Here is a 24,858-nt window from a genome sequence, read left to right as displayed (position 1 = left end):
ACAAAAGAGGGCGGAGAAACGCGTTGACCGAGTGCTGCACGAGCCAATCAAGTCCCGGCTTTACAGTGACGTCAAGGCACTGTTATAGATTTACCTGGGCAAGCTTGAATTTATAATCACTGGAGATAAATCATCTGTAGTCATGAGTCCGACACCAAACCGGGTTTCCCTGTAAGATGATTGTTTCTGTTTGAACGAAGCTTAATGAAGTTCGTGTGAACTGCAATCGGTGCTTCAGGAAACATTAGTAAGTAAAAGGTTTATTACTTATGTTTGGGAATATTACACGTATCCTTTTTTTTTTCTTTTTCTTGGACGCTTATTTCTAAACGAGAAAACGGCGCATTAGCGGCAGAATCGGCCCAGATATCTGGAAACTGGAATGAATGATTCATGAATGATTCATGAATCATTCATGAATCATTCATGAATCATTCATGTTCAGACGCACCTGATCTCACGTCCCTCGTTCATCCCTTATGGGAGAATCACAGATACTTAGAACAACGGGGTGATAATACGCCAAGTTTTGTCAAATCAATTCTTTACTCTTCTCGTCAGAAGCGAACTTATTTCCTGGTTATTTCCAGGGTAAAGCGCCTTGCGAAAGTATTCAGATCCTTTACTTTAACCTCTTCTCATTTTGTGCCACCACAACAGCGAGCTTCACTGTACTCCATTATGATTTCGCACATTGAAGAGGTGAAAGAAACATTGTTAACATTAGAAAAAGTAGGCATATCTGACGTCATACGCCTAAACACATTCAATTCCTCCAAATGTTTTCATTCAGAAGTGACATGATTAGAGTTTGCAAATTTTGTGGATTTAAGGCTTGCAATAAATCTCATTTTGATTTGAATCACATATCCTGCATGACACTGCCACTACCATGCATTCCTGTTAGAAATAGCAAAAGTGGCTTCTTTTGGATTTGTTTGATCAAGAACATTGTTGATGTCACTCATCCAAAAGTAAAACTCTTTATGTCTGGAGTCTGATTACAAGTCTTTCTTGCAGTTCGGGCTACACAATATTAGAACAATGAAATTCTGATATTATTGATGCATATGGTAGTAATGTAATGATATTGGTTGTTATTAACCCACATTTTTAGCACTCTATTTTTATTTTTTCAGTCTAACTTACTTATGGGCATAAAATGCATTAAAACTTCAACTACCTGGACAAATTTGTCTACATATTGGCCTTGAGAGTTTCAAGAAATTTAACCTGAAATATTCCAAGGAGTTGTTTGGGAGTTTAACTTATAAACATTTTGATGATGCTTCTGATTCAGCATATTGTGCAGCTCTAAAACTGTTTTCTGTTTCACTTTGTTTATTACCTGAGCTGACATTTTGCTTCACATTTTTGTTATTGTCTGCTCTACATAGGCTTATTGCGTCTTGCTTATTTGATCACCATTTTTAGGCGCTGCAGTCTACTGCCCTTCCAGGGGGGAAAAAATCAGAGTAAATTCAGACATGGAAGAGTCCAGGGAGACTTATGATGTCTATGAGACGAACTGTCCCATTTCGTGGGAAGACCACCAGTGTCAGAGCGTGGAGGAGAGAACTGAATGCCTCCGAAGGAAGATCAAGTACTACTTCATGAATCCGTGTGAGAAATACCACGCGCGGGGACGGAAACCTTGGAAACTCACGCTGCAGATCGTCAAAATTGCCATAATTACCTTGCAGGTTTGTAGATGCAATCAGATGCAATCAGAAGAATGACACTTCATCTGAAATGATTTTTGGTCTTTGCAGCTGGTCTTATTTGGCCTGAGCAATCAGATGGTCGTTACTTTCAAGGAAGAAAATCTGCTGACCTTCAAGCACCTTTTCCTCAAAGATTATGTTGACGGAGGAATGGAGACCTACGCCGTTTACAGACAAGCTGATGTTTATGATCACATCAACTACATTATTACTCAGGTGAAAGATATTACTTGAATGAAAATTCATGTGACATCACCAGTATTTTTGCTTTTGTGCTGTTGTTAATTATTGATGGACTTTTACCACTCTAGAGTCTTATATAACATGAAAGCCTGCAGATTGTATGTCACCACAGGACTGGACTTTGTTCACCTCCCTTTAGTTTTTCATTGATCATGATTGTGCTGTTTTGCCAAATAACTTGGTTTATGAAAGATACTGAGTTTCTTCTCCACCATACTTTGTTATCCTCCCAACCGTCATCACACTAATATGAATGCTTTACAATTGCCCATTCACAGTACGGACTTCTGCACAACAACACTGTTGGGAATCATGAATATGAGAAAAATGGCTCTTCCTACAACCCACTGCATCTCTGTCAAGACTTCTACAGGAATGGCAGCATCTACCCTGGAAGTGAAACCATTGAAATTGATGCTCACGTGGACACGGGTAAACGTTGTTATTGTTTATGACGTACACTAAACTTCATGACTGGTGAGGAACTGGCTCAAAAAGAAAGAAGGATAACTACTGTGCTGCGAGAATTGTACAGCAAAGCACTTTCTAGAGATTATCACCTCTGGCGGATATCAGTGCATCAACAGCCACCACACTTGAACACATTGAGGGAGTTTTAGATACATTCTGACAAGCTTTATGAAAATATTGATGCAGCTGCTTTCTAAAACAAAACAACATTATGGTTTTCCTTCCATGTAAAATATGAAAGCATTTCTCCATGACTCATCTTAAACAAGATGCTGTTCTGCAGAGACAGTGTCTCTACTAACAACTAATCCAAGCACAAAACGGAAGATGTTTTGCACAACTTTTTGTGGTTTCTGGAAATGCAGACAGTTCCTGCTACACAATTTTGCCTCGTCAGAAGCTTTTTGTTTCGCAGGCCAGAATAAAGTGCACTTCCTAAAAGAGGAATAGATACTTGGCTCGTCATTTCAGAGAAGCTCTATTTAATCTCAAAGCATTTAATAAGTAGCCTTGCCTTTTTTGAGAATGTCAGCTCTGGTTATGCACAGTAAGCAGCCTTATTTGGTTGCAGAAGTAACTTGTGATGCAAGTTTCTCTCACTTAACTATATTAATTAAGCTGATCCAAAAATCCTAAACAGCAGACATCAAACATCTCAGAACATAAAACTGAGGAATTACCCTGAGGAATGTGTAACAGGAGGTTTCTTATTAAACAGTGTAAAGAAGTTCTGAAAAAGATCTTCTTTACACTGGGAGGAATTTTTTTCAAAAGAATACGTCTAATTCAACAATCTGAGTGGTTGCTTTGTAAATCCAGACAACATGAAACTGTCAAACAGAAAGCTTATCAACTGGAACCACATGAGATTGAGGAAGCAAACGAGAAAAGAATCCAGTACAACCTGATCTGCTTAAGCTTTAAAGCTACACCCAGGTCAAGACGGCTTGGCAGACAGAAAGAAAAACAAAGCTAACATGATGAATGCATCCGAGTAGAATTGTTCTATAATGTAGAGAATCGCTTTCATAAAGAACCCTGATGATGTTTGTTCTCCCTCTGTATCAGAATGCTTTAAAATCTATCCAGTCATTCCTGTACCGCTACGTGACATGCATCAAAACTTTGAACTGCATTTTAAAAGGTTGGTGATAAATGTTTGTGTCTCTTAAATAAATAAAACATACTTTGGTTCCCTTGAATTATGCAGGTTATTTTTCATCTTCCTCTCTCTCCCAGGCTGCTCCTGGTGAAGATCACGTTTGATGTCAAGGCCATTAATCTGCAAACTGTGAGATATCGAGAGCTGCCTGACTGCTACGACTTCACTGTCATTGTATGTTTTTTGTTTTTTTTAAATAGAAATAGTTGGCATTGGAAATACTACAAAAAATACTTAACTATATCTTTAATAATACCAAGAAAGAGTTTAATAATGTTGCTTCCTTCCTGGATTTAATTAAAAATTGTGATTTTAGAAAAAATGCTTCTTCTCACTGTGAAACATCTGCTGACAGATTACGTTTGACAATCAAGCTCACAGTGGCAGAATGAAAGTCAACCTGGAAATGGATGTGGAAATCAACGAATGCAAAGACTGGAAAGTCATTGGAGCCTGTAAGGTCACCAGGCTGAGCGCACACTAGTCTGTGGGTTTTCTTTAATCTGAGACTAAAAGACTTTTTATTTTCATTTCATTCCTTTAGCTGCAAGAAAGATATACCAGACTGTGATGTTTGACTGCCTCATCGTCATAACCTGCATCACCTCCTTTGTGCTCTGCACGCGCTCAGTGATCAAAGGGATTCTGCTCATGTTTGTGAGTAAAATACATTTTTCTCAATAAATTCAAATGTACGTCGACGATTATTTTGTTTTGTGAAAGTTTACTTAAAATACTAAAGTAAAACTGTGCTGAGAGATCACCTCTGATAGTTTTATTGATTTGGGATTTATGGTTCTGGTTCTGTCAGCATAAACAGGAATGCGACTTTGTGTTCATACTTGTTTCACTTAAAACTTCCAAAGGAATGAAAGATAACTTTATTCCTTTGGAGCTGCCTGGTTCTAATGTAACCAGCTGGGATTGATCTATTATTTCTCAGCTTTACAGACTTCTTTGTGTTTCATGTTTTAGTTTCAATGCATTTACAAATAGCCTGTCAATGAACGTTATTGCTGGTTTTCTCATAGAGCTTAGTATATAACAAAAAAAACCTTTTTTTTTTTGTAAACAGGAGTACAGCCGTCATTGCACAACACACTCTGGTAGAGACGTGCCGTGGTCGGACAAACTGGAGTTTGTGAACGGCTGGTACATCCTGATCATCGTCAGCGACACGCTGACTATCATAGGCTCCATTCTTAAGATAGCGATCGAGTCGAAGGTAATGAAGACTTCTTTAGAAACTTCATGATTAGGTTTCTGCATTATCATCAGACCAACCAGAATTTTAGTTAAGCTTAACTATTCTACTTTTCTTCCAGGTCTTCACAAGCTACGATGTGTGCAGCATCTTCCTGGGCACCGGCACCATGTTTGTTTGGATCGGTGTCATCCGTTACATGGGCTACTTCAAGAAGTATAACGTACGTATCCAAGTCTAATCTATCCATTGTCTACTTTAAGGAAGTATATCAATAAAACAACAATTACAGTGAAATTGGGCCAAAATTATAGTCACTTCTGCACTGATCACTTCTTAAAATGTTATTAATAATAAAAATATTAGTTTTTGATAAATAGCTTATCAAGTGCATGGTTTAATTGTGAGGCTATTTTGCAGCAGCATTGTTGAATATTTACTTCTCCTGTTTAATAATAAGGTCAAAAGCCTTACATTATGCAGTCAGTCTTTATTTTTCCTGTTTCTGTAGTCCAGGCCGTGTCTGAAGAGGCTGGTTGCCTACATGTGGTGTCCTGATTACATCATTGACTTTATTAAATCAGGGTTGTCTCAGACATCAAAGTTGCACGCTGCATAATGAAATGACGGGTGTTGGCCGTCTGGATTATGTGCATTTATGTGTGAATTTGTGTGTGTGGGTGTGTGAGGAGTGGTCTGTTTGTACGGTAAGTGTGTGTTCAATAGATGTGTGTGCTAATTTGTCATCTGGAATTAAGAATTTATACTGCTGGCATTCAGCAACCAAGTCTGTGTTGACAGACAACTCTAGTTTATTACATTGCAAACCTTTCAGAAGTGACCGATATAGAAGTGACTGAAGGTTTTGCTCTGATTTGATTGTTTGATAGAAAAAAAATGAATGCATTCTTTTGAATACAATAAATACATCAGCAGCTGATGGATCCAGTTCATTTATATATGTCCCACATTAATTACGCCTCATTTATACTTTTACTGATTCATACTTAGAGGATTTTTTTAACTGCAAGAAATACTTTGACATCTGTTTAAACATAGTTTTTGATTAAAAGAGCAGCAGAATGAAGATATGTTAGCATTATCTGCAAAAATATTCAAAAAGTTAAAAGGTTTACAGTCACTGCATTATGAAACAGTTCAGTTCTCAAAGAAAAGATCTATTAATTATTACGTACAGTGAAACACATTAATAAACTTGTGTCAACGTTTATATTTTCGGTACCATGAATGAGATTCAGACCAGATGTATTTAAAGAGGTTACAGTGAAGATTTGTATCCCAGGAAAAAGAAAATCTGCTGTGTCACATCATTATGTACTGAATCTATTTAAAATCTATTGGTTCTGATTGAAATGAGCTTTTTATGATTTCATTTGACACTTTCACTGGAGTGTGAAAGACTTCTGCTTCTGCCAGTTCATGTAAATACGTCTTCTTGAAGAGGAATATTAAGACTTTTATATTCAAAATATAACCAAAAGCAGCCAAGAGTATTTGTCATTCTTACATGAACATGTACTCGGCAAGATTTGCTGCAACTCTGTTTTGAAAAAGAATAAATTTAGAAAATTCAGTTATTTTAGGTTTAAAATAATTTTTTTTGCCTCCTTTTAGATTCTCATCGTGACGCTCCGGGCAGCTTTCCCGAATGTTATCCGTTTCATCTGTTGTGCTGGAATAATATACATAAGCTACTGCTTTTGTGGCTGGATCGTGATCGGCCCATATCACGAAAAGGTAAGCACACACTGTCGTGCATTTGGATTACTTTAAACAGAATCTAATGTATTTGACAGCTTTTCATTCTGCCCTGGAAAACTGTGACTGTTGTTTAGTTCCGGACATTAAACACTGTGTCGGAGTGTTTGTTCTCGTTGATCAACGGAGACGACATGTTCCCCACATTCAAAGAGATGGAGCAGAAGAGCGGCCTGGTGTGGGTTTTCAGCAGAGTTTACCTCTATACCTTTGTGTCGCTCTTCATCTACATGATCCTCAGTCTTTTCATCACAATAATCACCGACACATACGACACAGTCAAGGTACAGGGAGCAACAAGCGCACCGTTTGCAGTGTTAATAATTAATGCCGTTAGTATCTTTAAACCATAAAAGCCATTCTGACACTGAAGTCTGCCCCCTTGTTTTGGTTTCCTTCGTTTAGCAGCAGCAGGAGAATGGAGTCCCAATATCAGAGCTGCAGAAATTTCTCTTCGTATGTAAAGATCTGCCAAATTCTGGAGTTTATAGACTTGAAAACAACAGGAGTTGCATCTTTAACTGCTGCATCAACAGGTAAGATCACATATCTACATCTGTTCTTTTAATATGGATTTCAGAAATATCCAACCCCCACATATCATTATATATATATATATATATATATATATATATAATATATATATATATATATATAATATATAATATATATATAAAGGAATGGGAGATGGATGTTTGATTGTAGATTTATATATTCTCTGTAAGGTTGATATAATTTTTGACAAATATAAATAGGAGTCAACTTCCAGATAAAAGCACTTCTTTAAATCACTCATCAGAAACAACTTTTATAAGATTTTTTTTTTTTTCATTCCAGATGCAACACTCACCAAGAGAGGCAGACATCAGAGGCATAGCAGTTTCTGAGTATTTTGTACTTTAGGGATTCCTGGAATCAAGTTAAATAAACTTATTAAAAAAAACTGGAGAAAGATAAACCCTTATCTGAGGTCAAAATGTACACAAACCTGAAAACATCTTGTAAATAGAAAATATAGTGATATTGTAGATATAAATAATGTAATGCTTGTACAGTAACTATGTAACTGGAGAAATCCCAGAAAAATGAATCAGTGATGCTGAAATGTAAATTGAATAAGATTTTATTTCTCCGTTGTGAGGAGAAAGAATCTGTATTAAATCCATTTTTTTCCCCATCGTTACACTGGTTAACCTGTAAGTTTGTTACAATATATAAAATTCATTCATTTTGTAGTAATACGACAACTCATGCAATCTTTGACAGTGAAACTGAAAATCATAAAGTGATGTGCTGTAAATGGCTCCACTGGCCAGCAGCGTCACAGCATTCTGGCCTCCCATTTTCCTCCAGTTTGAGCCACTGGTCCGATCCGAGGGCAGCCGCCTCAAATCAAACTGGAGAATGTGTGAGATGGGCCATGCTCCTTTCAAGTATGCTGTCAAAAACTGAAGGCTCACAAAATATTCTGTCTGTAAATATAAAATAGATTATATTTTCATTTAGTCTGTGGCGTCTCAATGAATTGTTTTGGTGTAAATCCTCCAGAATCACCAGGAGGTTCAGCTGATTAAAGCAGCCAGTTTGACTCAAAATAAAGGCCACCTAAAAACAAATACTTAAAAAAAAAACAAAAAAAACAATCCGTTTCCTTTCAGCCATTTCTGAAATCTTGATTCCTTCATGAGATTGATGTCGTGCAAACCAACTTCCAGGAATGTTGTCATGACAAGAGGCATGAGTTGAGCCACTTCATGGGATCTCTGCCCGTCGTCAGCCCGGTTTGCTCTGAGAGACTGTGGGTGGAGCGGCGACCCGCTGCTCTTCCATCCGGTTGGACTGGGAGCGCAGGATGAGACTGAAGAAGTCCTCGTTTGGGACAGTTGGGCCCTTAGCTTTCGAAGTTGGAGCAGGGCACCGCTGATCGTTCAGCCTGGAGCCCTAAAGAGTCAACATCAGCGGTTTACTAAAAGACAACAGCTGGGTTGAAAAAAAAAAGTGACGGAACCTAAATCAGGTTCAAAATGACTTGAACATGATTCAAATCTTTGTAAAACTGGAGATTATTTTGATGACCACAAAATAGAAAAGTTTCTCCTCAACTGATTCAAAGCACTTTGAAAACATCAGGGGTTAAGCTTCTTTCAAATATTTAAAACTTAAAATGAATAATATATTGAGAAACCGGCTTTCAAGCACAAACTAGAGGTAACAAAAACATATTGTTACCATTAGATGTCGTGTAAATGGGAATGCAGTGAGTGCTAGTTAGTTCTCTGAGTGTTACATATAAAAAAACTGAGGTAACAAACATTTTTATTTCAACCAGTCTCCATTTAAGAGGATAAACCACCTCAGGAAGTGGATCAAACTAGCAGGAGGCATTTAAAAAGCCTGACAAGTAATTCCTTATTTTATTAATATAAGCATTTATTTCAATTTTATATTACATTTGTGGGATGCTTATATAAAAACAATAGCTTACTGCAAAGCTAGAAATTCATTGAAGTTGCATCTGAACATATATTCCTTCACATTAAAAGTTTTAAATTTACCAATCAGTGACTCGCATCTATATAATTATTAATCATTTGCCTCATTTGGCATAAAAAATAAGGAGATATTCCATTTGCAAGAGATGAGTGACATAACACTGAATCTATCCACCACCTCCCATGTCTCTCTTTACCTGGCACTTCACAAGCATGTCGAAGAAGACCTCATCTCCCTCTGGCCCGTCAGCGCTGTCCTCAAGATGGTTGTACAGGGAGGGTGCGCGAGGCGTGTCTGCACTGGAGATTAGGACTGCAGGGACAACAAAAACCGTGATCATAAAGTGAAAAATGTCACCAGAAAGCTTCACTAAAAACGCACCTAGTCTCTCATTTCCATCACCTTGAGACTGGGCTTGGTCTTTGCTGGAAGTGGAGGGCGTATGAGGCGGGTTGCAGGTGCTGAGTCGCAAGCCAGGCAACTGGTTGAGGCTGACTCGCTGGTCGTCCAGACGATGGGCCTGGGAGCTGGCCAGCAGCTCCAGGAAATGACCAGGATCCTGTGATGGAGTTTCGTGTTTTGAAATACCTAAAAACATAAAAACTGTGGCAGGTAAGTAAACACTAACTGCCTGGATGACACTGTGCGACTGAGGCGGAAAAGCAGGATGACTTAATCTACAACAAATATCTCAATTAATAATATTTCACCCAAAATACTGATTAACTTACAGAGTCAAACAATATAAAGTGTGCCACTGTCCTCAGTTTATGATTAAAGCAAAAAGACTTTGGGTGGAGCATGAAACACAGGAATCAACAAGCACAACACTGAACTATTGACACGTTGCATTCATACCATATGAGCTGAAGTTGCAATGCTTTCTCTGGAAAGCTTTGCATAAAACACATCTCTTACATTTAGTGAGAAAATGCAACAGGAAAAATTACTCTCAGTTTTCTTTGTTGTGCATGAGATCAATCAGGATATAAATGTTCTCACATATGGTGTGAAGACTTCAGAAAACACAGGACACACTCACATTTCTCCTCAGCTACAGGTAAGGAAGAGGTAGGGGAGGGTTGGGCAGAGGAACTGTTCAAGCCATCCAGTGTACACCTTTGGTCATCCATTCGATTTCCCTGGAAACGGGAGAGGAGGTCGAAAAAGGTGTCCTCCCCGATGGTATCGTGTGGCGTTGACTATGGTGTTGGGACAAAAAGAGATTTAGTAACTATTGGGAAAAGAATAAATACATTTAGAAGAAAAAAAATAATCAGATGGTCTACTAAGCGCTGAATCTGAAAATAGATTTCTTTTGACTAGTGTGTGTTAGTGAAATCTGGGTCAATTCATTTTAATTTTTGTATTAAATCAAATTCAACTTTATTTGTATGACATATTTCAACAACAAGGCAGTTAAAAGTTCTGTAAGACATACTGGATGTGAGTCAGAAAGGATCATCCCACACTGTCACATTACTTCCTTTTATTAACCCTAAAAGAAGCAGATGATCTCAGAAATGTGAAGCTTTGTCACAGAATTTGGTCTAAATTACTGAAACCAAGTGAAGGGTTCTAGAAATTTGAGTCATGATGTATTTCTTCATCTGAGAAATACCTTAGACAGAGGCGAGTCCTCCTCGGAGGCCGGGTGCTCGCTGAAGTTTTCCAAATGCTCTTTAGTTTTGCTGTCCTTATACTTCTTGCTTCTCAGGCGGTGGAAGAAAAAATGCTTGGTAGATGCCATGATTGTGTTGTTTTTTGAGGGGCTGGAGAACAGATGCTCATCCCAGTCCTGGATACACAAAGATGACGTTTTAAAAACATATTTATCAATACAAATTGCTTAAGTTAATCATCTGTCTTTTTCATACCTGATGTGGCTCGACTTTTTCAGTTTTAACAGGACTCTGACTGCGGTCCACGTTTTCTGAACTCTCTTTTCTCCTCAAAGATGACTTGCATCCTAAAGCGAGAAAGAAAGCGTAAACTCCTAGTAAATTTTAATTTTCACAGCATCAACAACATTCCTGGCAAATTCCCTGCTAGAAAATGCAGCTGAAAGCATTTGGATGTTTAAAAATGATAAAAAGCTCAATGCTACCTGGCAGGTTGATGTAACCCTGAATGTTGTCTGCCACACCAGAGCTGTTGGTGTTGCTGTTGCTGAACATGTGAGTCAGGCCGGAGTTTGCCTTCAGGTTGACAACGATCCGCAAGTCGGATAAGTTCATCCTGGCGGTCATCTCGCTGCCCTTATCTCCAGTCTGCAAAACAAGTTCCAATAAACTGCTGCTGATAAAAACATTTCCTGCAGTTTACTTTACAACCACTAGATGGAGATGATGCCACATCAATACAGGCATGCAACTATGAAATGGGAGGTGAAGTATAAGCACACACACACCTCTTTGGCAATTTCCAGATGTTTTTCAGCAAAGAACATAGCGCGCTCATGATTCCCCAGGGCGGTGTGGGCATTTCCTAAGCTCCAGTACGCTCTTCCTTCTCCCACTCTGCAGGGACACAGAGGAAAACCGGCTTAGCAAGTACAACCGACTGTGCGAAAACAAGTACTCCTAATCATAAAAAACAATCTAAAACTTGTGTACAGGTTTTGCAGCGCAAACTAAATTCACAGATTTTGCCTGAATGTAGTCACATTGCAGGGATCTTTTTCCAGAACCTTTAAAAGCACATTTATATCCTTTACATCTTTATTCTAACATTACAAATTGAGGACTGGTTTCCTACAGAAACTTGTACTTTAAGAAATATTTAAAATACATAGAGTACGTTTGTGTACATTGTGATACATGCACACCATTAAAACCTTTAAAAGTCAATTTCACATCAGCCTGTTTCCACTTTAGTCTTGCAGGTGCTCATTGCAATGCTACAAAAATGCTCCCAGTTTAAGAACCACCTTAATCACCATTAAAAAAGTCAAAGGAAAGTGAGCAGTAAGCAAGTCGTACCGGTCATTAAGATCCTGAGCGATGACCAGATGTTTGAGGTGAAAGTCTATGGCTCTCTCATAGTCTTGCAGCAGTGTGTAGGTGTTGCCCAGGCTGTAGCATGCCTGAGCCTCCACTGCTTTGTCCTTAAACAGTCGGGCCAGCTGCAGAGTCTTCCTGAGGGCCAGAGAGACACGGAGAAACAAGGTCAAAGGAGGACAAGAGTGGGCGCAGGAGAGGGATCGGTGACAGCATTTTCATTCTCTCTGTTAACTGTTTCCAAGCACTTCCCTACAATAACAGCCTTGAGAAGATTGTCAAAAAATTCACATGAAAGAGATTTGCAGAAATGTAAAAAAAACTAGGATTGGAGGCAGAGACAATTTCTCAAGCACCTCCATACACACATAACGAGATAAAACAGTTACAGGATTCATCTTAAACCACTGCTAACTCAAAGAAAAAGCACTAGAGTATTGCTCAGTGATCCATCCTTCTGTCCGGAATAAATTTAAATCAACATTTTATTGTGAAAATAAAATAAAAGTGATATTATGTTAAAGATGTTTGCTTTTAGCCTGGTATTAAAGGATTGCATCGGTTGTTTTGACGTCCGTCATGGCGGAGTTCTGGAGAGGGTGTCGCATGCAATGGGTCAGTAGTTTGATTTGCAGAACTGAGCCGATCATTTCCATACCTGCGTAGCAGAAGCAAAACCTCCTGCCAATGATGCTCATCCTGCCCCTCAACCTGCCCCTCCTGTTTGAATGTCCAGGGGATTATTATGATGCATTAATCCTGGTTCTCTTTGCTCTGTGTTGTTGCTGCTTCTATTGGCTTACTTTTCAGTTTGGTAAAATTTTCACAATTGTCTTGTTTTCCATTTTCTTCATATTCTTGTGGCTTATTAAAGCTAAGTTTAGAAATTTAAATTTCCTGTTAGAAGGTTCTTTCCGTGCGCTCTGGCTTCCTCCCTAAGTCCAAAGAGATTTTGTGCGTAATAGATAATGGATGGATGATGTAAGTTCCAGAGTCAGTAGCGAGAGAGGAGTCATAAGAATTCAAGATGCTACAGGTTCGTTGTGACGTTTCCTCCTCTTGCCTCTGCTGACAGCTTTATGGAAAAGGTGATTTCCTTTCTCGGAAGGAAATCAGACGGTGTGGTATCTTCCCACACAGTCAGAAATATCTCTACCCGGTTTTAATGACGCTGTGCTTGATTAGACAGAAACTGTTTGACCTGAACCCCACAGAAAATCTAACGAGTATTGCGAAGAGGAAAATGAATGACACTAGAATCAACGATGCAGCAAAGTTGTAGCCATTAAAGCAACCTGGGCTTCCTCAGCACTTCTGCAGTGCAACACTCTGATCACATTCATGCCATGTCACACTGATGTCCAAACATATGCAAAAGAAGCTCTGGCAAAACTATCAAGTACATATACCGTACAGTATATTGTTATACTTTTCAGAAAGCCAAAATGTAAACAGAAAAAAAAAAGTAAAAATCTTTTTGTTTTTATTTTTGTTTTAAATAATCTTTTTGGGCAATATTTGCATTTTCTGAGACATTTCATTTAGATTTTTCATTAGCCATCGGTAAATTGATAGAATTGAAATATTGATAGTGAGGTTGAAATACATCACTATTTAGAAATCAATCGAATTCCCTTTCTGAATTTCTGCAAAAAAGGTTCATTTTTGTGATACTCTGCCTGTACAGAAACACACAAACTTCCTCTTCCTGCTATGAGGTGAAAATGACCCTAAAGCCAAGTTTTACTCACTTGTAGTGATTAGCAGCCATTTCAAACTGGCCCAGGAATATGTATGCGTTCCCGAGGTTGCAGTGAGCCCTCCGCTCTGCAGATTTATCGCCAAACTCTTTGGCAATAAGAAGCCGCTGGAAAGCAGAACAAACATTAGGGTGCAAATTACTGTTCCGAAGTCAGGTTTAACCAGATCCTGATGTGTGTTAGGATGCTTTCTTTGTCAATAAAATATAACCAAATTGAGGAAAGTATGGAGCTAAATTGAGGCTGTAAAGATAAAAATAAATAAGAAAAAAAACCTTCAATCATATTTTAGTTTCACATCTTTTTTTCTTGTTTGAAAATATTTCTTTCAGTTTCAGATATTCATTTTCAGTTTGAGTTTTTTTTTTGTTTTGTTTTTTTATCTTGTTTTACCTGTTTTGTTGTTTTTCCAGTTTCCAACTATTTAGTTTCAAAATGATTTTTCATCTTCATTTTATTAGTTGCACTTATTTTCTTTCTAATCAACTTTATGACCCACATTTAGCTCCATAGGAGTGTAATATTAATCTGAACAATGAGCAAAAGCCAACCTTTTCATGAGCAGTGACAGCTCTTTCAAAGTCACCCAGGAGATAGTAGGTGTTCCCCAGATTTCCATAGGTACGACCTTGAGCTGCACGATCACCCAACTCATTCACCAGCGACAAATTGGCTCTATATTTAAAGAAAAAAAGTCACCAACAAAAATTTTACATGCACAAAAAAGGTTGTTTTACAGCACATCTTTCATGTGGAATTTAACGTTGGTTGTGTCTTTAATACCAGTAATAGGGGAAATTACAAAACAAGATCACTGTCTGAAGAAATAAACATACCAGATAAGATTTTAAAGCTGCAAGAACAACTTGCAGGTCAACTCTTCCTTAACCAAACACACTGGGGAAAATTCAAACATATTTTTTTGCACATGAAGATAAATCCTAAATCAACAGCACAGCTTTCAATTTTCCCATAGTCCAAATATCCATTTGTTTTGAATAATTGGACTATTTATCCAAAAGTAGTGGATAATTAATCCGGAAAACAGTGGAAAGCAAGGTTTTTGTTTTTATATGATTAGAACAGACAAATTCTTGGTAGGAAAATTAATCGACTATTTTATCTGGAAATGTGCTGCTTTTAACTGGAACCACACAATGGCAATAAGTAACAACAAAGCATGTTTTCCCTCCTCATGCAATTAAACATGGATGCTGTGGTTCTCAGCCGTATGGACTCATTAGATAACGTAGTTTTTATGCAAGGTGGTATGGCAGTCTATTTTAACTGGATCATCATCAGTACATAAAAAAAGCACAGTGTCTGAACAACACTCCCTGTCTGAACAAAATGTAACTAGGATATGGAAGAATTTCACAACCTTAATCATGTGATTTTCGACATTTATAACCTCATTTAAAACAATACAACAAAGAAGCATCTTAGTTATTGTATAAAATTCAAAACTAAAGGCTAACACTCAAACAATTTAAGCAAAACAAATTCCAAACTGTAGAGTTTATGACAACCACCTCATCAGAGTCTTGTGCAACAACACATATGAATAGCAACTCACTCATAGAACTGTGCAGCTTTCCTAAAGGCGATTCTCGCCTCCTCTGGAAACTCTCCTGGCTCCGACCCACTCCAGCAGATGCTCTTGCCCTTGGCATGGTAAATGTTTCCGAAATTATACAGAGCTCGGGCTTGCCCAACCTACACCACCAACAGCAGATTTTAACAGTCAGAAACCACACAGACTATAGCTGTAATTATATACTTAAAATACACAGACATCAGATTTTCTTGTTTGTGTCCAGACTCTGTGAAAGTTGGTCCAGAGATTTCTGCACTGGCAGATCAACAAGAAAACAATGCTTTCTCATAACTCTTCCTTCTTTCTTTCTACTTTATGCCTATAAGCACGCATTACTTTTTAAAACTTCAAAAATACAACACACCTTATCAAACACAGCTCTTGTGATATCCAAATGTCTTTGGCAACAAACCAGAGCTTCATTATAACGTCGTAAAACCTTTAAAGTGTTTCCAAGATTTCCACTGGCTTTAGCTTCTCCAAGTTCATCCCCAATTGTTCTGGGATGACAAATAAAAAGGAAAACAGGAAAATTAGTTAGGGAATATCACAGAAAATGCAATCAAAACTAGATGCTTAAAAGTGCCAAACATCATATTTAAAAAAAAACGTCAAATCATACAAAGGTTTTACCTGGTTAGAGTGAGGTCATGTCGATGATACTCCAGGGCTTTATTGTATTCTTGGAGGTGAAAGTAAGCATTCCCCAGTTGGCTATAGATGGCGCTGAGAATTTGTAGATCCTCTGTTCCAATTTGGATGGCAGATTCGAAAAAGGAGACACCTGCACGATAGTTACCCGCCTTACAGAGTCGCTCGCCTTCGAGAGCCAGATCCAGGCAAGAGGACTCCATCCTGCAAAAACAAAAAAACACAACAAATAAAAATAATAATCTGAAAACTGATCAAACTGTTCAAGAGCAGTCCAGATTTAGCAACCTAATGTATCACAGACTAAATTTGTGACAAAACTATGTTATGTTCAATGACTGAAACAGAAATATTTTGGCCTTTTGAATGATTTCTCCCAAAGGAAAACCTCACAGTTTGAACATTTAACTACAGAAACACACAAGCTGTAAATCCAAAATAAGATAAAACATTTTCTGTCTGTCATGACCACAAAGCTGTAAAAATGTCTGAGTTACCCAGAATGAAAATGTGTACCTTATATTTTAACCATAAACACAAAGTAAATTCAGATGTGTCTGGGAAGCAGAGGGCTATTTTTGAACCTGCTTTTGCTCTTTTTGTAGGCGTCAACCGGATATACAACTGGAGGACCGAGGACCAGAAACTATACAACCCAATGAACAAAAAACAAAAAAAACAAAAGGGAATTTTAAAAAGATTGAAAAAATAGAGTTTTTGAAAAAGAACTCCATGATCCTGACAATAATGTAGCTTTAATCAATATTTTCACATCATCAAAAAACATCTGGATGTTTTGTTTTTAATAAAAAAAGATTTATTTAGATTAAACCTGGCAATAAAGTAAAAGTATTCTCAGTTTGTGATTGATTCCTCGTTTGAATAGAGCTGTGAATAAGATGAATGAGTTGGTAAGTGAGTGCATTCTGGTTACTACTTCTTTTTTTTTTAATACAGAGCAACATTACAAGTGAACCTTGCTACTATGAAGTTGCTTCCTCGGTTGCGGCGTGGCTTAGCCCAACAGGAAATCTTTAGAGGGAACTGAAACTCCGCGTTCCCCAGCAGCAGCTCCAAAACCAGAAAGATCTGGTGAAGATCTGTGTGGAGGATTGGGTGAAAATCCTGGCCAAGAACCACAGGAAACATCTGATCTCTTCAATGATGAACAAATGTTTTGGTACCAAATTTTAATCTGTATCAATTTTTTATTTTATGCAATCAGATGCTAAATAATTATTTAAAAAAAATAATTTTTAATATTCTGTCTGAGAAAATTACAGACCTTTCTTAGTAAAAAGGAAAACCTGAACTGGTGGTGTATTAAATACTTCTCTTTCCTACTGTAAATCAGCCTGGGGCATGAATAAGTTTTGGTTTACATAAGTAGTGCAGTTGGAACCACAATATTTTTCTAATGAGTGCATTCCTCTGATCATATGATACATCTACCGTTTGTTAACCTTAACCCTAATTGGCCTGATGTCATATGAAAGTTTCCCAACCCTACTCACACTACCTTTGGGAAGGAGCAAAAATCAAGTTGTCCAAACAGAAGTATCAAAGCAGATAATGATTTTATGGTGACAGAAAACACAAACTTTCACAATCCTGAAAGAAACCCTGTCCGCTCAGTTTGTGTGTGAATTCAGCCAAAGTATCCGCTGCATTGCTTCCCTTTCTCCTGTCGAGTTTCGACTTGCCCAGCTGACATACGGAGCTTTGATTCGGATTAATTGGCTTAATCACCGCAGGTCTTCGAACAGCAGAGGAAACCAAACACCAATCCAAAGTAAGCTTTAATTCATTTTAAAAACCAACAGATTAAAAAACAAAGTATCTGACGTGGGTCTTCAGAATGAAAGGGGCTTTGCTAACGATCTCCCTGTTTTTACCTTCTCCACTTTGGATATAAACTGATTCCACACAAGCCTTCATGAAATCCAATCTGCTGTACAAGATTAGAAGTATACTTAGTTAACCTGAAACTTTGCATTCACTCTCAACTACTAACCTACAAACCTTTCTGATCACATCTGGCATTGTTGCAACCCTCTGACAAGCTTCACACAGACATGTAAACATCGCCAGGATGCTTTAACCTGTTTGTTTTACTCTGACCAACAGGAAGATCCTATTTCACCAAGATGACACACACACAGAAGCCAACACAAACTACTCAGAAGACGTAAACATGTTATCAATGACACCGTGGTGCAAAACTGAAAAGATGAGTAAGTCCCAAAGATTACTTCATAACATCGTCAAGCAGATCCAGTCATGAATGCCTGCAGAGGATTCAGTCCTCTGCAGAGCAAAAGCAGATGAGTCAGAGTCAGGAAAAGATAAACAGCACAATTTGAATTACAATAATAGTACTGTGTAAAGAAGGAACCATTTGAATTTTTGCTATTTAAAATACATGTTGGATTAACAAATATTTCACTAAAGACAATGACATTTGACTTTACAAGATTATGTTTAACATTGATTACATTTCCTTCTACTTTAAATCTGGACTCTAAAATTATTGGAATGCTTAAAAAATGTAAAAGTAAATTTAAGATAAATTCTTAGAAAAGAAGTTAGACAGTTGAATTTGACAAAAAAAAATTCAATTTCTAGATTAAAATAATCAAATTTTACAGAGTTCTTCCTCAACGACTCAAATTTTGCTTTGCGCTATACAAAAAATAAAAACGCAAGAGCAAAATGAATCTGCAATGATTTTACAAAATGACCGAATCCAGACAGACTAACAGAAAAATTCATATTCATTCATGAGCAACACCCAGGTCCACATACCCTTTTCCTCTCCCCATGCTGATGCACTCCAGGCAGGTTGACACGACGGACATTTCAAGCTTCTTGACAACCTTGTGGAGCAAATGTCGCCCTTTCTTCATAACAACCTTCCCTTTTTCCTTTTTGCACATACACATAACGCATACAGACAAAGTGTAGCACCGCTGGGTGCTAATTTTACTAAGTGAATAGCAAAAAATAAATAAATAAATCCTCCTTGGATCTGCTGGTCTCTCTGTGTGCACACTGCCAAGTGGTTGTCACAGCAAAACAAAGGACTTAATCCGCTCAGGCTTCGCATCGACCTTAACAGCCCAGTGCCAGAGTCGCAGACCTCTGGCTTGGGTGAACATAGATTAACCTTATGTCGTTACCGGGCTGAAATGATTTAAAGTGAGAGCAACAGGCTCTGCTGCCATGCTTGATTTAGTGGAAGTTTCTGAAGCCTTAAAAAAGAAAGAAAAAGAAAAAACTGGATTCTATAGGTCACCTGATCATATACGTCACTTCCAACTAGTCCAGATTTGAGTAGTAATTTTTGCCATGTGGACTTGCTCTATAGAAACCAAATGCTGTTGGCTTGATAAAATCTGAAGCAGATTTAGCTGAAATAAATGATATTTCACTGTTAAACTTAACCTTTTTTCCAGCATCATAATTTGCTTTTGCCTCCATGGTTTAGCAGCAACTTCTTAGGCCAGTATAAGGGACACAAAAGTAAAACAACTAAATGCAAGTTAAGATAAATGCCCATCTGACACAAACAGCAACTCAACTGCTGACAATCCAATGAAATCCACTTGTCTGAACTAATTAAGAAGTCTGGACTGATGCGCCCTCTGGGGCGAGCAACAATATGTTGCCTCACCAGTAGTTCTCCCATAAGATCTGTCCCAAGCCATGTGACGCTAAAGCACCACTCCAGTTGACCTTAAGCCAGGCAAATCATTCTGCAAATCAGGACAGAATTCCAAATAACACAAAATTAGATAAGATGGAATTAATTTAGACTTATAAAATTAAGGTTGGAGACCAAAGTGCTGCTTTTAGTACAACTGTTCAAATGCTGATTGCATTTCCAGCCTTGACAATGTATGAAAAATGTATGACTGTTATGCTTTATGCAAGCTGCACAGAAACTCCGCAGTTGTAAGTGGATCAGCGTCCAGTTATGACGTTGCATCACTGGAGGAACATTCAGGTACTTACAACCAGACACAGAGAAAGGAATTCATTCAGAGGATAAAGAAGGTGATGGTTCACAGACTTGACAGGACTTGTAGGCATTGGTTTCAATGACTACAAGATGACGCAATGTATCTTTCTATGCACAGAGAGTACCTTCACATATCTGCAAAAACTATTATTAACTATGTGATGTTTCTCCTCTTCCTATTAGTAATATCCCACAGTCTGTGGAATGTAGGTCTGTTGAGTTGGTAGGCTAATCAAGTGGTCTGACTCAGCAATACCAGTCAAAACAGATATTGGTAGTTTTGTTAATGTGGAAATGTGCCAAGTCCTGCTGAAAGCAAAATCAGTCTTCATAAAGCTTGACAGCACATAGAAGCATGAGATGCTTGAATTTTTTAAGACCAAAACACAATGGACAGAGCTATTTTTCTTGCTTATGCACCTTTTTGTACCACTTTTCCCTTCCACTAAATGCTTGCAGCACACTAAAGCTGCTTCTTTAGAAATGATCTTCTGTGTTTATCGCTCCTTGTGATACAAGTAACTGTCTGCTTAAATCAGCAGTCTTCCCCATGACTGTGTGCCAACATTATGGCGAAACCATAACATTTCCGTTTCTATTACAACATTCAGGGAATTATATAATGTTACTGATTTTTGTTAGACTAAATAATCAAAATTAACACAAATTAACACTTGAAATGTGTATTTCTATGTAATGAATCAATATCAAAGTCTGAATTACATTACCAAGATTAATTTTGTTTAGGTAAGACACAAATTATTACCAGTCTTTGGATATTTTACAATTTAAAAAGTAAAATTCCCTGCTGCTAAGAGATCACATAATTTTGAATATCAGTCCCAAAGAGATTTTAGAGTAACATATACTGCAATCAGGTGCTGCATCTCATGAAATATTTACAAGGAAGCCAGTAAAGACCTCCTGTAGTCCACTCAAAATATTTAATCAGGCAGCCAGTAAGGAGTCATCTTACACACACAGACGGGTTTAATTGAAAAACAAACTTCTAATATTGAGGAACCCAAAGCTTCAAGGATGTGAATAGAACAAAGTTCATTAGAATCTATATATTATAGAAACATATTATGATATCCCCAAGACTCTGCATTAATATAAGATTAAACATCTTCATGTTATTTTTTACCTGAGTTAATTCTGTAATTTTGACTTTTGATTAATAAAAAAAATAATAAATATAAATAATTCTTCACATATTTAATTTCTTTTAACAAGAACTTATTTCAAGTTACGTTTTCCTTGAATTTATGAAGATTTTCAATGTGAAGAAAATTATATTTTTTTCCCATGATCAGAAAGCAGAGGGTCATTCCATTATTTAGACGAAAAAACATAAATCCTACCTCTGACGGAGATGATGTAAAAATTCCCTGTCCTTTACATGTTGCAGAGAAATGAAGCAAGACATGACCAGCCAGCAGTCCTGATGGGAACCAACGTAAACACAGGAATTCCACTTCAGGAATTCCTGTCAACCACTAACACTGAAGGAATACAAGCCTTTTTTTAAGCAACCCGAATCAGCACACACTGGTGACATCCACCAGGAAACACTGAACACTGCTATCTGTGGATTCTACGTCACACTATCTCTGTCACATAGATCTTGAAACCAGAGCTTCTGAGAAAGAGGAAGAAGAAAAACACACACACACACCTACACACACACACACTGCCTGACACTTAAGTCAAATGTCTGCGGTTGAAAAGCTCACATTATTGAGAATAATTAACCCGAAATCAATCCACAAGCTCAAGATAAAAACTGAAAATGCACTTAAATCAATGCATGTACTTGGTATTAAAAAGCTTTATTAATACCAAGAAATTAAACAGGGTTTTTTTTTTTTTTTTTTGCTGGATTCAGGTTTTGCTTCTCTTCACTGCAAATTAAAATAACGCTCACCTGCAAGACTAAGGACTGATGTTACAGGAAAACCATCCCACCTACTACTCCTCTCAATACCGTTGAGACGTCAGAGGAAGGATTATTGCAATGTCTGCAAAATTCCACAGACCATATCAAAACAGTGCACATACCACTGCACTGAGATATACTGTTTGCACTGCTACACCTCCCTGTTCAATGACTCTGCTTATCCTCTGACCTCACTTACCAGCTGAAGCCTTTTCACTCAAAGAGCTGACTGCATGCTTTTCCTTCTTTGTTAGCATCACTCTGAAGGGGTTTAAACTACAGAGCAGTTTCTGCTGGAGTCATTCAAATGCCTAATGATGAAGCCAAGTTTAAGCAATAGGATGACCTATTTTCAATAAACATGGTTCAAAAGAAGAAATAAGGATAAGACGGCAATTTAAATCTACCCTGAGAAAAATTAATTCAAGATACAACTGGCACGCAGAAATGTAAGCATCCAACAACAAACTGCTACCTGCTTTATATCTCTTTTAGCTTCTTCCTCATGCTTTAAATACAAGTCAAAATGTCCCTACAACTGTTTCACATTTATGTCATGCTACAAACACAACTGACAATATATGTCATGCAACGTTATGTTGGGGTAATCAACAATCACATAAGCTATCCATGGTGAAACATGGTGGTGGCAGCATCATGAGGCAGGGATGCTTTTCTGCAACTTGGACAGGGATAGATGTCAAACATAATGTGGATGGAGCTACGTAGATGGAAAACACAAAGCAAAATTTCTGAAGCACAACATTACGCTCAATTGGATTTGATGGAGAATATGAATTTTCTGAATTTCATTGAAGTCTGGATTAAAACTGGGCCATTCTAAAACATAAATATTCTTTGACTTAAACAGTTGTATGTTGTCATTATCTGGCTTAAAAATCAACTCCCGCCTCACGTTGCAAAAATATCACACTCTATCACAATCTAAAACACTTACATGTACAACTACAGTGGAAAACTTAACAAATTTGTCTATAAAAATAAATGCCTAATTGAAAACCATTGTTTTCCTTCCACTTGACAAATATGGGCTGCTTTGTGTGGGCCTAGCCCAATAAAATACATTAAAGTTAATGAAAATACCAAACAATTGACAGTTTCATCACATAGCATTATTGTAGTTCTTCAAAAACTGTCAGATTGCTGTTATTGTAACTCTATTTTAAGAGCCCTTTAATTATCTAACAACTAAAAAGAGCAAAATGTAAAGATCTGCCCAAGTGAAGTCCTTTCTTAGGCATCCAAACTTCATTCAGTTACATAGTTTTGATACTTAATAAAAGGCCTAATGTGGCATTCTCCACACCATAACTATTTCAGTGTGAATACGCCCAACAGGGCTCTCTTCAATTAGATGGTGCTGTTTAGGGTGCTAACTATTTTGACTTTTAGAAAAAAAACACTGATGAGAAACCATCATTAGAGACTTTAAACCAGTCCTAGTTTGGAGAGGATGGGAGTAAAAGAGAAGGAAGTCGAAACTGTAATTAAATCAAAATAACTTAACCTTAATGACATTGTGATGTTTAAGGGGTTTAAAAAAAAACGACAATAAGGAGAAACTTGTAAAGCTGTTTCCCCCTGTTCAGAGTTATGAATCACAGACTTTGTGGCGGTGACTGTTTGGGAAATAATGTCCTAGAAAACTCGGAATTAGTGGGAGATTTTTTTTTTCTTTCTTTTCCATACATGCCGCGACATGCAGCTGCTCCCTGAGACGTGAAGAGAAATGTCTTAAGAACAGCCAAACCTTTCACAGGGAACAAAATAAACAAACAACGACAACCGAGGAACAAGACACTGAAAAAGTTTCACCTACTTAAAAGGGAGATCCGCGAAGATCCCACAGGAATGTCTCCAGCTTAAAAAACAGATAACTCGAGTCAGAAACGTTCTGAGGAAGTTATTTTGGATTTTCTAAAGGCTGTTTACAGTGGTCCAACTACTCACTCGTCCATCTGGGAGGCAGACTGCTGCAGGGTCCCTGGAAGCAGAAGCAGAGGCCCCTCCTCGCTCTTACAATCTGACTTTAATTAGGACACGACGGCTGCTGCCTTCAAGAGCTGTGGGAAGTTCTGTTATTGCTCATCCAGCGACCACACGTTTATGATTTAGGAGTGACGCTGACGGGGAGGAGTGAGATGAGAACATTTCCACTAAGACGTCCTTCATTGCAGAAGTGATTAGCTGGAAACTACACGTTCTGTTCCTAGATACATTTTAATGCTCACTTCCGCCATCTGCTGTTCAAAGTCACTATTGCTTTCATTATTTCTGGTCTGTTTGCAAATTCCCAGCCCGCCTTAAATACCCAGGCGTTTCCATTTCGTGGTTCCATTTCTGAAACAAAACATGCTATAAATGTTGTACTTTATCTTGTTAAGTATTTTATTTCATTTCTGAGACATTAACGATCTATCATGTTAATTTTAAGTTTTCTAGACCGTTTCCAACTTTGGTTATGGATGGGTTTAGTCCTTTAGTCCCTCTGCCATCTTCTTTATTGCAGTTTTCATACGATGCTTTGTGAGGTACTTAAAATGTTTTTTTTTTATTATTATTCAATGTTATTGCTACACAAAATGCTATTTTGACTTGTGAAGGTTGTCACGGTCACCTGTAAAACATATAGGCATATGTTGTAATTATGTCACAGGGAAAGAATAAGTGACATTAAATCCAACAAATATTCTTATATTTACATCAATTGCATTACTGAACATAAATGTTTTCAAAATGGGATTCTTACTTTATTAATAATAAAGTAAATATTTGCATAGGTTTGCAGAAATCA

General features: G+C 37.6%; 2 protein-coding genes across 4 annotated transcripts; one reads left to right on the top strand and one right to left on the bottom strand.

Annotated features, from left to right (window-relative positions):
- The first annotated feature begins 138 nt into the window (after window positions 1-138).
- On the top strand, window positions 139-7,766 carry mcoln3b (mucolipin TRP cation channel 3b). Its single transcript, XM_055050758.1, has 14 exons — window positions 139-247; window positions 1,435-1,703; window positions 1,773-1,940; window positions 2,246-2,399; window positions 3,507-3,582; window positions 3,678-3,774; window positions 3,956-4,055; window positions 4,145-4,257; window positions 4,676-4,825; window positions 4,926-5,027; window positions 6,440-6,562; window positions 6,661-6,867; window positions 6,989-7,119; window positions 7,421-7,766. Exons 2-14 carry the CDS (start codon window positions 1,488-1,490, stop codon window positions 7,458-7,460), a joined length of 1,677 nt encoding a protein of 558 aa, XP_054906733.1. The 5' UTR covers window positions 139-247; window positions 1,435-1,487; the 3' UTR covers window positions 7,461-7,766.
- Window positions 7,689-24,856, bottom strand: LOC129373034 (G-protein-signaling modulator 2-like). Of its 3 annotated transcripts, XM_055050740.1 has the most exons (16): window positions 24,015-24,856; window positions 23,884-23,925; window positions 16,066-16,287; window positions 15,797-15,932; window positions 15,412-15,551; window positions 14,387-14,510; window positions 13,827-13,942; window positions 12,058-12,213; window positions 11,487-11,595; window positions 11,184-11,346; window positions 10,954-11,045; window positions 10,698-10,874; window positions 10,119-10,278; window positions 9,479-9,664; window positions 9,273-9,388; window positions 7,689-8,524 (listed from the first exon to the last, which is right to left on the bottom strand). In XM_055050740.1, exons 1-16 carry the CDS (start codon window positions 24,020-24,022, stop codon window positions 8,357-8,359), a joined length of 2,115 nt encoding a protein of 704 aa, XP_054906715.1. In that variant the 5' UTR covers window positions 24,023-24,856; the 3' UTR covers window positions 7,689-8,356. The 3 variants fall into 3 exon arrangements, 2 of the variants coding, with proteins under 2 accessions (XP_054906715.1, XP_054906706.1); XM_055050731.1 differs by lacking the exons at window positions 23,884-23,925; window positions 24,015-24,856 and adding an exon at window positions 18,889-19,218; XR_008607308.1 differs by lacking the exons at window positions 23,884-23,925; window positions 24,015-24,856 and adding an exon at window positions 18,889-19,221 and having other exon boundaries at window positions 8,410-8,524; window positions 10,196-10,278.
- Window positions 24,857-24,858: the final 2 nt, after the last annotated feature.

This window comes from Poeciliopsis prolifica, unplaced genomic scaffold (assembly GCF_027474105.1).
Source record: "Poeciliopsis prolifica strain line A6 unplaced genomic scaffold, Auburn_PproV2 SCAFFOLD002, whole genome shotgun sequence".
Taxonomy (NCBI): domain Eukaryota; kingdom Metazoa; phylum Chordata; class Actinopteri; order Cyprinodontiformes; family Poeciliidae; genus Poeciliopsis; species Poeciliopsis prolifica.
This window is presented reverse-complemented; position numbering and strand designations above follow the sequence as displayed.

Bases quoted from the DNA above. Each gene is read 5' to 3' on its own strand.
- mcoln3b (XM_055050758.1), top strand. From the start codon at position 1,488: ATGGAAGAGTCCAGGGAGACTTATGATGTCTATGAGACGAACTGTCCC. The intron at 3,583-3,677 runs GTTGGTGATAAA...TCTCTCTCCCAG, and splicing joins TTTGAACTGCATTTTAAAAG to GCTGCTCCTGGTGAAGATCA. The intron at 7,120-7,420 runs GTAAGATCACAT...TTTTCATTCCAG, and splicing joins TTTAACTGCTGCATCAACAG to ATGCAACACTCACCAAGAGA.
- LOC129373034 (XM_055050731.1), bottom strand. From the start codon at position 19,025: ATGTGTATGTGCAAAAAGGAAAAAGGGAAGGTTGTTATGAAGAAAGGG. The intron at 11,046-11,183 runs GTAGCATTGAGC...TTCTCGCTTTAG, and splicing joins GGGTTACATCAACCTGCCAG to GATGCAAGTCATCTTTGAGG. The intron at 9,389-9,478 runs GTGATGGAAATG...TTGTCCCTGCAG, and splicing joins AGACCAAGCCCAGTCTCAAG to TCCTAATCTCCAGTGCAGAC.